The following is a 12187-nucleotide window of genomic DNA, read 5'->3' as shown; positions in this document are numbered from 1 at the left end:
GAGTAAGGTATAAGAAAATTGGAAAGGTTATGAAGGGGCTTTAAAAGCAAGCCAAGGATTTTACGTTTTTATCCTGATAGGACTAGGGAACCACTAGGTTTATTGAATAAGGTGATGTGATCTGTCCTGGGCTTGAGGAAGATCAATTTGATAGCTCAATGGAAGATGAACTGGAGTCCGGACGGATTTGAAATTTGGAGACCTATCAGTGGATTGTTGCCATGTCCAGGCTGGAAGTGATGAGGGCCTGCATTATAGTGGTGGTGTATTGTTAGTATAGCTGTGAATTGGGCCAGCCATTACTATCCCTATCCTTAGACCCAAAGCTTCTACCATTGGTATATACCTCAAGGAAGCCAATGACAAAAAAAAAAGTTCCCATATTCAACAGAATATTTATAGCAGTATTTTTATGGTAGCAAATGCTGGAAACAAAGTAGATGCCCATCAACTGGAGAATGGCTAAATAAATCGTGATATATAAATGTAATGGGCTATTACTCTGCTACAGGAAATAAATATGATGAGTGTAGAGAAACATATAAAGACTTAACATGAACTAGTACAAAATGAAAGAGAAAAAATGTGTGTATACATATATATATGTGTGTGTGCATATGTATGTATACATATGCATACAATGATTACAACAATGTAAATAGAAATATCAATGACAAAACAATAGAAACTGAATGCTGAGAAATTATAATGCTCAAATTTAGCCCCAAAGAAGAGATATAAGAATGCACCTCCCAACTTCCTTTCAGAGTTGGGGGACCAGAGATGTAGAATACTGCATATAACATTTGGCTTTTTGAAATATTGGTGAATTTTGCTTAATTTTTTTCTTTCCTCTCTTTTTATTCTTTATTATAAGACATGGCTCTCTGGGAGGAGATAACAGAAGGGATTCAATGAGAAATGTAGGTGATATAAAAACAAAAGCTATAAATATTTATTTTTTTAAAAACTTTTCCACCCATGGATGATTGTCAACTGGATTTGTTGGGGGTTTTTAAAGCCTTTAAGAATTACAGTGTAAGAACTGAATATATGTAATAATTACATCAACAACAGCAGGACTAGGTACCCGAGGTACTTAAGAAACAGAAAGATGGCATTTTCAGTATCCTCATGGTTTTCAAACACATTTCAGGGAAAGGAAGGGGAGAATTTCTGTTCAGCTTTTCTCAGGCCATGACAACCAAGGCTGCATTTTCCACCATCTTTCCTTGTACCAACCTAAAGATGACTGAGATTCTACCTAACTTTACCCTTGACTGCTCTATCTGAACACTGGTATTGCCTAGTAGAAAAGGCTAGAATCTAAAGTAAAGAAAGTAGAACATACTGAAGCTGGGATCTAACTGTCTGCATCTGAATTCTACCTCAGATATTTAGTAGTTGTGTGGTCACAGACAAGTCATTTATCCTCTCAGAACCTCATTTTCCACATCTTAAAATGAGGACAATAATACTTGTACTGTCTACCTCAAAGGGTCATATTGAGGAAAAATACTATATAAAAGTTCATTGCTGTCATTATTCATCATCATCATTATTTATTATTATTATTATTGTTATTATAACTCAACTACTTCATTTTTCCATTGGTTCATTCATTTATTTAGTATATATTTATTAAGCATCAACTGTGCAATGCACTGTGCTAGGAACTTGGCGGCTAGGGAGTGAAGTGAACAGAGTGCCAGGCCTAGAGTCAGGAATACGAGAGTTCAAATCTAGCCTCAGAAACTTACTAGCAGTGTGACCCTGAGCAAGTCACTTAACCCTGTTTCTCCCTCAGTTTTCTCATCTGTAAAATGAGCGGGAGAAGGAAACAGCAAATCACTCCCAGTATCTTTGCCAAATGGGGTCATGAAGAGTTGGACGTGACTGAAACAACTGAACGACAACAACGATGAACCGGGAGAGGAACAAGATGAAGAAGGCAGGTCTTTGCCAATAGAGGAGGATGACATGCACACAAATAAATATGATACAACTTAGAATATAATCAGCAAGTGCACAAGACAAAGTGCTATGATATCAGATAAGGGAGAGATCATTACCAGCTCAGAGATCAGGGATTTTTGGAGAAATCAATATCATTTACCTTGCACTTTGCAAAGTGAAAATGTGGGGGAAGGATTAGGTATTAGGTGAAGGGGCAGGTTGAGGAGGGAATAATCCTAGGCATAGGAGAAAAAAAAAAACCATGAACAAAAGAGGAGGTGGCAAAAACATCAGATTTCCCCGGGGGGGGAGGGGGGAGGAGTAAAAAGGCCAGTTCGACTGGAGTGCAAAGTATGTAAAGAATAATCAATCATGTTCACCTGGAAAGGTTGAACTGAAATTCGAAACCAGATCATGAAGGAACTTGAATGTCAAATAAGGTCTAGATTTTTTTTTTTTTTGGTGAGCCATGAGGAACCACTGAAGGTTTTTAACAGAATGACACGGTCAGAGCTGTGCATTCCAAATAGATGACTCGAGGTAGGATGGATTAGAAGGTAAAAAGTCTGGAAGAGGGGAGACTGGTTAGGGGATTACAATAGCCTACATGAAAGTAGGAGCAGGTGGGTGGTACAGTGGATAAAGCACAAGCCCTGGAGTCAGTAGGACCCAAGTTCAAATCTGGCCTTAGACACTTACTACCTCTTTGACCCTGTGCAAGTCACTTAAGCACGATTGCCTCCAAAAGCAAAAAAGTAAAAAGTCATGTAATAATAACAGTTAACATTTATATGAGGGGGCAGCTAGGTGGTGCAGTGGATAGAGCACTGACCCTGAAGTCAGGAGGACCTGAGTTCAAATGTGACCTCAGACCAAACACTTGACACTTACTAGTTGTGTGACCCTGGGCAAGTCGCTTAACCCCAATTGCCTTTAAAAAAAAATTATATGTTATTTACTGTGTGCCAGGCACTATGCTAACTATGTTATAATTATTATTTCATTTGATCCTCACAACAACCCTGCAAGGTAGGTGCTTATTTTTATCCCCATTTCATGGATGAGCAAACTTACTTGACTTGCCAGGGTCACACAGCTAGTAGTGTCTGAGACTGGATTTGAACTCATATCATCCTGAGTTCACCAGACCCTGACTCTATCCCTCGTGCCACCTAAATTGCCTGTAAATTAGAAAGAAGCTGGAAACAAGAGATGTTGTATTTTCTTCACACATAGGAACTAGGTTAACACCAAGATCTTAAAGTAACTATGCTAATGAACTGTAACGAAAATTCATTTTGAAAGGTTGTATATCATGCAGTTATATTATAGAACCTCCTCTGAGTCTACCCAACTAATGCAAAACATAACAAAATAAAAGGGAAAGGGTATAGGAACTTCTTGGTTTCCTTCAGTATTACCTCTGATAAAATGTGGGCGTGAATGTGCATTTGACAGTTTTTAAGGGAAAGTCTTACTCTACATAGCACTCAAATGCTATATTTAGAATGTTTCGTATGTTATCTACTCAGAAGAAAATGCCAAGATCTAATGCTTAGGCATCTCCCAAAAACTCCCTAATGGCCTCCCTATGGTTCACAGAACAGCTTTAAGAATTTTCCATAGTATGCTGTGGTGCAGTGGACTTGGGTTCAAGATGCAGTTTTGCCACTGACAGCTAGGTGGTGCAGTGGATATAGCACTGGCCCTGGATTCAGGAGGACCTGAGTTCAAATGCGGCCTCAGACACATAACACTAGCTGTGTGACCCTCACTTAACCCTATTGCCTAGCCAAAAAAAAAAAAAGAGAGAGAGAATTTTCCATAGTATGCTGCAGTGGACTTCGGTTCAAGACTCAGTTCTGCCACTGACAGCTAGGTGGCACAGTGCATTGAGTACAGCACCTGGAATCAGGAAGATTCATTTTCATAAATTTCAAATCTGGCCTCAGACACTTCCTAGCTGTGTAATTCTGGGCAAATCATTTAATCTTTTTGAATCAGTTCCTCCTCTGTAAAATGAGCTGGAGAGGGAAATGGCAAACCACTCCAGTATCTTTGCCAAGAAAACCCCAAATGAGTCAGATATGACTGAAAACAACTAAACAACAAAGCTTGAGAAAGTCATTTAGAATCGTTGGACTTCAGCTTCTGCATTTGTAAAGTGAGAGAAATAATACCTGCCCTAACAATTTCACAGAGTGAAGCCTGTTGGCATATACTTCAAGAGAAGGACACTAAATTGTGTCAGCCATGTCCTTTCGGACTCCTCTAGGTATGAGAATGTTCGACTCTTCTATGGCCTATTAAGCTTATCAATTCATTCCTAAGTGGTTACAAAGCAGGCCTCTGCCTGGCCCAGTGAGTAGGACACATTAGTTGGAGCAACTAGGGCTAGAGTGGAAAAAGGACATAGTTCTGGCTTTATTATCTTATTTCATATTGCTCTCTTTGATATGCCCTTTGTTCTAGACAAAAAGGACTTTCAACAATTCCCCCAACTTGACATTCATCTCTCCCCTCCATGCACTTTCACAAGTCATTCCCCAAGGTTGAAAAGCGCTCTTCCATCTCTGCTTCTCAGAATCCTTGTCATTCTTCAAGGTTCAAATCATGTAGCACCCTCCTCTGTGAGGTCTTCCTTGATTCTGCATCGCCTCTGGACATAAATGTTCTTACCCTCCTCAAACCACCTTATGTTTACTTATTTGTGTACACTTAGGTAGACAATAATAGCTCACCTTCATTGACTCTTTACTGTTTACCTAGCACTTCCCTTACCACTGTATGAGATAGGTAATAGAGTCATCACTATTACAGAAAAGTCGACTCAAAACAGGCACCTGAATGACAGATAAGATGAGATCACTGGGATCATCTGTACACATGAAAGCAGCAGTCAATTAGCATTTATTAAATGCCTAGTATATGCCAGCTACTATGCTAAGTGCTGGGGATACAAAGAAAGACAAAAAAAAAAATTAGTCTTTGATCTCAAGGAGCTCACAGCCTAACAAGGAAGACAAAAAGCAGACATACACAAATAAGATAATTCGTTGCTCAGTCATTTCAGTCATGTCTGACTCTTTGTGACCCCATCTGGAGTTTTCTTGGCAAAGATACTGGAGTGGTTTGCCATTTCTAGCTCATTTTACAAATGAGGAAATAGAGACAAACAGGGTTATCAGACACAAGCTTGTAAGTGTCCAAGGCTATATTTGAACTCAGGTCTTCATGACTTCAAGCCTAGAACTCTATCTGCTGCACCACCTAGCTTCCCTCAAACAAGATAGAGATAAATGATAAATTGATATATCATATGCATGATAAATCAAACAAGATATGTGTGGGTGTGGGTGCATAATAAATTGGAGATAATCTAAGAGGGAAGGTACTAAGATTAAGAAGGACTGAGAAGGGCTTCTTTAAGAAGGTAGGACCTTAGCTCAGTCTTGAAGGAAACCAGAGAAGCCAGGAACCAGAGATGAGGGAGAGAGTTCCAGGAATGGGAAAGAGACATTGAAAATTATCAGAGTCTGAAAATAGAAAGTTGGGCTCAAGGAACAGCAAGGAAGCAGTGTCACTGTTTCACAAAGTATGTGAGATTAAGGTATAAGAAAACTGGAAAGGTAGGAAGGGGCCAAATCATGAAGAACTGTAAAAACCAAACAAAGGCTTTTATATTTTATCTTGATGGGAATAAGAAACCACCAGAGTTTGTTGAATAAGAAAGTGATATGGTCAGACCTGTGTTTAAGGAAGATTAATTTGACAGCTGAGTGGAGGAAGGATTGGCGTGGAGACAACCAGTAGGCTATTGCAACACAGAAACATCTAATACTGTGTTAAACTTTGTGACCCTACTGTGAAGTAATATGAGAAGGGAAATGGAAGTACAAAGAAATTAATGTATTTTTAATCAATGAACACTTATAAAGCATCTACTATATGCCAGGCATAGTGCTAGGTGCCAGAACTACTAAAGACAAAAAGTAAATAGTTCTTGCCCTCAAAAATGTTATGATCTATTGGGGAAGACAACATGAATGTATATAAAAATCTGTAATACAAAATAATGTGGGAGTAGAATGTAGAGAAGTCAGAAAAGGCTTCAGGTAGACAGTGGTACTGGCAGGTAGGTGTCACGGTGGATAAAGTGCTGGCCCTGGAATCAGGAAGATTCTTCTTCCTGAGTTCAAATGTGGCCTCATAATTCCTAGCTATGTGACCCTGGGCAAGTCACTTCACCCAGTTTGCCTCAGTTTCCTCATCTGTAGAATGAGCCAGAAAAGGAAATGGCAAACCACTCCAGTATCTTTACCAAGAACACCCCAGATAGGGTCGTGTTCAGACATGGCTGAACAACAAGAACAAACACAGTGGTGCCAGAGCTGAGCTTGGAAGGATTCTAAGAGACGGAAGACAAGAAAGAGAATGTCCCAGACATCGGAGCCACCCAGTACAAGGGCACTGGAAATTGGCTAAGATCAGACCACCTACCCACCTTGGGTTAGATGGTTTATATTTTGGACTTAAGCAGTGGCGATATTTAAATTGAAGACAAACACCAGGCTGTGTTTTAAATTGTTGGTTTTGTTCTAAGGATTTGTTACTCAACTCATAATTCTATCTTACAGCTGACACTGCTCTTGGAACAGATGATGTGTATGATGAGAAAGGATGTCAATGTGATGTTTCAGTAGAAGACCTCACACCACCACTGAAAACTGTCATTAGGGCCATCAGGTAGGTGAGAAAAATGTGGCAGAGACCCAGAGTTGATGGTTAGAATTACTATGTTGCTATGGTCCTCTCTTGTAATAGCTTCTGCCTTGGGTTCCTATTAGTCAACATGCCTATCAAAGGCTGAAACATTTTCTCCTGGTAATAATAAAAATTAACATTTATTTGGCATTTTAAGGTTTGCAGAGTGCTTTATGTATTATTTTATTTGATAATAGAGATACTACATTGGATTCAGTGCCAGAGGTTTTATCTATGCTGGATGGAGTCTGAAAAGTCAAGCAAAGTTGGAGAAAAACCATATGATAGCTTGCTACATGAAAGACATTTAACTTAAATGCCATTAGACTTTTTAAAATCCTTCTTGTGAACTGGCACTTTCTATAGGATGGCTTAGAATGGGTTGAACATAAGATAGACACAAAACAATTTTATAGTTATACTAGGCCTTGCATGAGTGAAATGTTATACTCAAAGGCTATCTTTAGCTTTTATCCTTTCTTTAATGAATGAGAAGCTAAAAGAGATAATCAAAGGAACAAGTTTATGTCCCCAAAGGACTCAGAAAGTGGAGCCCACATCAAGTTCTCAGTCTGCTGTCTCGGTTAAAATTTTCATAGGAATTTTTTCTATTTGAAGGCAGTCTAGCACAAGTCTAGTACACTGCCTGGCACATATTAGGCACTTAATAAATTGGCACCGACTGACTTACTGACTTGATTGATCTTTCTAGTGCAAGAAAATGCTTCCTTTTAAACTCGGTTTATACAAAGCCAAAGAGCCAGTAGAAAATTTAAGAAGTAACCCAACACTCCCAGGTATTTATGAACATTCCAATGATGGATATATTTCTTCCTAACTTCAGCTGGATATTTGTCATCCTGCTCCATTCAAGCCCCTGTAAGTTTCTTGGCCTGGAAACTTTTCACTGCATACCTTTAGTCAAAGTTTCTGGAAACCAATGTATATGTAGTCATTTTGGTAAATATTAAAAGAAATAAGGCACATTTTGGGATAGTAAAAATATTAGTGAGTCTGGAAAGCTTTAAAATGTATCAGCAACATTAGGCCAAAAGATAAATAAAATAATCCCCCTACCACTTTTATCTTCCTCTCTCATGGTTACCAATAATTAACAAACAAAAAAAAAAACTTCAAGTAACTGGCAGTATGGGAGACCTGGAGGTCTTGGGTGGGTTCTGTGCTCTACAAATGTAAAGATCAAGTCAAAAAGTTCCTGAAGTGAGGAGAGGACAAGAGAGGACAGGAGAGGAGAGGAAGCTTTCAAAATCACCTTGAAAGACTTTATCCATGTCAATGATAGCCAGCAGGGTGCTAAGAGAAATGATTATTTCTTTCTTATATTAATAATTAATTATTATTAATAATTAGGTTTTTCCCCTTTTCTACTTCCTCATCCAGCAATCAACCAGGGTGGGCAATCTTGCTCAAAGACTTACCCAGGCTAAGACCTGATTAAAGACAGTAAAAGAAATTCTAAGTTTTGGCAAATGGTTGGATTCCTGCTCATTGTGTTTACTCAGATAGCTCTAGGAAAATATGGTTTCTCCTTTTATCAGAGAGGTGATATGGAAAATGATGTCTCTTTGACCAAGATATAGGTGCTCAGTGTCACACACCTCAAGACCCCTACTGTAACCACCTCTTATTATAATATTCATTCTTTCATTAATCATTAACCAATATTATAATATTCATTCTTTCATTAATCATTAACCAATCAGAGTTGATTGCCACCCTCAGGAACACCTGCTCTTCCAAGGACATGGGGTGAGCCCACCTCCATGAGGTGTCTTTGGCCTTCAAGAGTACCACTGACCTCTTTTATTAATAGCATAGTAGGCTTATTAATAAAATGATTAAATTACCCAGAAACCATGTCTCTTGAACTTCTTCAACATCACAGTATCCATAAATTAGAGAGGAGGAATAAAGGCTAGTGGGACCCACAAAAATGTACTAAAATCTTTGTTAACCCATTTACCTGTCCTATCTCATGAACTTTTTAAAAATTTTTCTGCTTTTTACTTCTGTGGTTTCAACCTATAGCTGAGATAAACAAATTGACCTCCACTTATGGTTTAATCCACTTGTCAAGAGAGACTAAGGCAGTTCTCTATCAACATTTGTATCACTGCCTCTTTAAAGACAGCACAGCATATTGGAAAGAGACTGAGTCAAAACACCTGAATGTGAATCCTGCCTCTTACATCTAAAAGTCATATGATCATGGGCAAGTCATTTAACTTCTCTGTGCCTGTTTCCTTGGCTATAAAATTGGGTCAATAAGATTAACTGCCTACTTCATATGGTTACTGTGAGGAAAGTGCTTTATAAACAATATAGAAATGTGAGCTAGTATCATTTTTATTCAATCCTTTCCAATGCTTCACTGCTGTGAAGATTCATCTCTGGCTTCTTACATCTTTAACTAGATTTTATTTTTCATTTTTATGGACTTCTAAAGTTTTCTGGCTTCTACATCTTGCAGAAATGTTTTCTTCCTCTCTCAATGTTAGTTTTCCTCAGCCAAAGTCAGCAAGAACAACTCTCACTTTGTACCTTGATCTTGAGGTCCCTTTCAGTGCTAAAATCCTATGATTCGATCATGGTGTGCTGGGGATGGCCTGATTAGTGGATGAAAGATTTGTGGTTATTTTTGTAGATATAGGTACATGACTAAAGGATCATGTTAGTTACCCACACCTGAAAAAGGCATTTGGAGGTTCAAGTCTATACATCTTATCCAGGAGCATCTTTGCCTTGAGCATCTTTTGTTGCATAAATAAACTCAGGTTCACTTAGTCAGAAAATTCAATTAGCCAGAACCCACAACTCATCCACCTACCCAGATAACTAAAGTACCATGGTAGTCTTAGATTATTTCCTGTTGATGAAACTTGCTCATCAATAATGTGATCTATCTTTTTTGGCTAGTGTGACTTTGCCTTTCTGTTTTTTCCTATTTTATGGTGCTTAACTTTTTTTAAAACTTCTTTTTTTAATCAGTGGTCAGAAATACATTTGGTAACCCAGTTATTACATATTATTTCCTTGAAAATAAAACTAAATGGTATGATGGGAAAAAAATTTTTTCATTTGAGAGTTGGCAGTACAGAAAAATAAATGCATTAAATATGCTATTTGTAAGGTTTTAATTGCTATATATTTCTGTGGTAATAAATGTTTATTATTATCATGTGATTGGGCATTTTTATGGAATGCTAAAATTCCCTCTCTGATCATAATCTCCTGTCCTTTCATTTCTCTCACTTCTTCCCTCCTTCTAAATCTATTCTTTGCCACCACCTTGGGTTGTAATACCTCCACCCTTCCCTGCTTTTCCATTCCATTAGTTAACCCTATTCTGGCCTCATTTTCCTTCCTTCTTTCTTGACCCTTATCGTTAAATAGTTTAATTATGCATCATCCTTCATTCTTGAATATCTTTTCTCCTCACTACCCTTGTCTTTCTTTTATCACTTACCTACCTGCCATTCCTCAATCCTCAACTCCAACAATTGCTCCTATTCAATCTGCTCCTGTTCTTCAGCTGCTAAATAATGTGCTGCTGGTGAAAGTTACCCAAATGTGCTTGCCTGGCTCCACTATAAATTCATGTTAACCAGTTTCAACTGAGCATGGCACTCCTTTTATGCTTTCTTGATTGATTCTCTATCATGTCCAGTCAAGTCTAGTTAACAAACATTTATTAAGTGCCTACTACATGCCAGGCACTGTGCTAAATGCTTGGGATACAAAGAAAAGTACAACACAGTCCATGCACTCAAGGAGCTCACAGTCTAAGGGGGGAGACAACATGAAAACAACTGTATAGAAAGAAGATAAAGTACATACAAGATAAATTGGAGATAATCAACAGAGGAATGGTATTAAGATTGAGGACAGAGAAAGGCTTTTTGCAGGAGAGATTTTTGCTGTGACCTGAAGGAATCCAGTGATGTTAGGAGGCTGAGATAAGGAGGGAGAGAATTGCAGGAACTGCTCACCATTATTCCAAATTTTCTCCTCTTCCCCACAAGGCTCCATCACCCTGAACTTCTCTCATAGATTACTTTACCTCTGATTTTATTGCAAAAATTGAGGCCATCTGTCTTGCTCTCTTGCCTGACACCTCAAAATTCCTCTCCATCATTATCCTCATAATTGTGGTAAATGTAAAGTCTAACACCAGGGTTCAAAAAAACAATTTCACAAGTTGCAGGAGGCATAGCTAAATAGCAGTTCATTAGAAAAAAGATGGAGTTTTACTGGGCTACAAACTCAACCTGACTTGACAATATGATGTGACAGCTAAGAAAACTGCATTAGGAATTATGCAGTGTCCAGAACTGGAGAAGGGGGAAGGAGGGAGGTAAGACTCTTGTAACTGTATTCTGCCCTTTCCAGACAACGTCTGGAGAATGGTATTCCATTAGAAAAGCCGTATTTTAGGAATTAGCCTAATTTCTCCTTTACATTGATAGTCTAAAGAATTTCTTGATGAGGACAGCCAAGATATTAAAAGAACTCAAATTCATGCCATAGAGGACTGGGTGAAGGAACTGGGAATATGTAACAGAGCCATGATAACTATGTACAAATACTTTAAAGAAGATTTTTCTTTGTAAGAGTCTCATTCCACGGTGACAGGGCAGATTATATCCAATGTGATGACTGTTACACACAAACAAAAAGTATCAAACTTCTTCTTTTATTTCAGTGATTTCAACGTATGGCTGAGGGAAATAAATTGATTTGGCCTCCATTTAAGGTTGATTCTAACCATCAGGAGAGCCAGGCACTTATCTCCTCAGTGTGTCACCCAAGCTCTGCCATCTATCACCTTCTCTTCTCTTTCTCTTGTTTTTCTGTGTTTCTCTCTTCTCTCTCTCTCTCTCTCTCTCTCTCTCTCTCTCTCTCTCTCTCTCTCTCTCTCTCTCTTTCTCAGGATCTAGCAGGGTGCTTTGAACATAGTAAGCACTTAATAAATGCTGCTGAATTAATAATAATAGCTAGCATTTATATAACACTATTATGGTTTGCAAATGGTTTTTACAAGTTATCTCATCAAGCAAGAAACAGATCATTTATATAATATAATCTCGTTAAAATAATCTGATAAAAAACCAGCCAGTATTTAAACACAATTTTAAGAATTAGAAAAGTTTGATAATTTTCTATAAAATAATGGAATTTTCATTCTATCATTGTCTCTTTTTTTCCTCTTTTGTTCCTATTTTTTACAAAGGTATTGGGACTAATTCACTTAGAAATCAAATATAGAAATCAAATTTTTTAATTTTTCTTACTTGGGATGCAAATGCTGCCCCAAAAGAAAAGAAACATGATTGGTATCCTGAAGTTTTTTTCAAGTACAATCGCCTGTTTAATCACAGTTAGTTTTTCATTTTGTTCATTATCTCTCTGCTACTTTAAAAGAAATGATAAAGATTTTGTTTGCAAG

The 12187-nt window shown here is 37.9% G+C and overlaps 1 protein-coding gene across 1 annotated transcript in view; it reads left to right on the top strand.

The window, feature by feature from the left end:
- KCNQ5 (potassium voltage-gated channel subfamily Q member 5) overlaps window positions 1–12187 on the top strand; it is a 664784-nt gene that overhangs the window by 611501 nt on the left and 41096 nt on the right. The window contains exon 11 of the mRNA XM_021000132.2: window positions 6594–6702. Within this exon, the coding sequence (XP_020855791.1) occupies window positions 6594–6702 (109 nt within the window). The remainder of the gene's footprint in view (window positions 1–6593; window positions 6703–12187) is intronic.

This window comes from Phascolarctos cinereus, unplaced genomic scaffold, assembly GCF_003287225.1.
Source record: "Phascolarctos cinereus isolate Bilbo 61053 unplaced genomic scaffold, phaCin_HiC Scaffold_5;HRSCAF=322, whole genome shotgun sequence".
In the NCBI taxonomy this organism is placed as follows: Eukaryota; Metazoa; Chordata; class Mammalia; order Diprotodontia; family Phascolarctidae; genus Phascolarctos; species Phascolarctos cinereus.
This window is presented reverse-complemented; position numbering and strand designations above follow the sequence as displayed.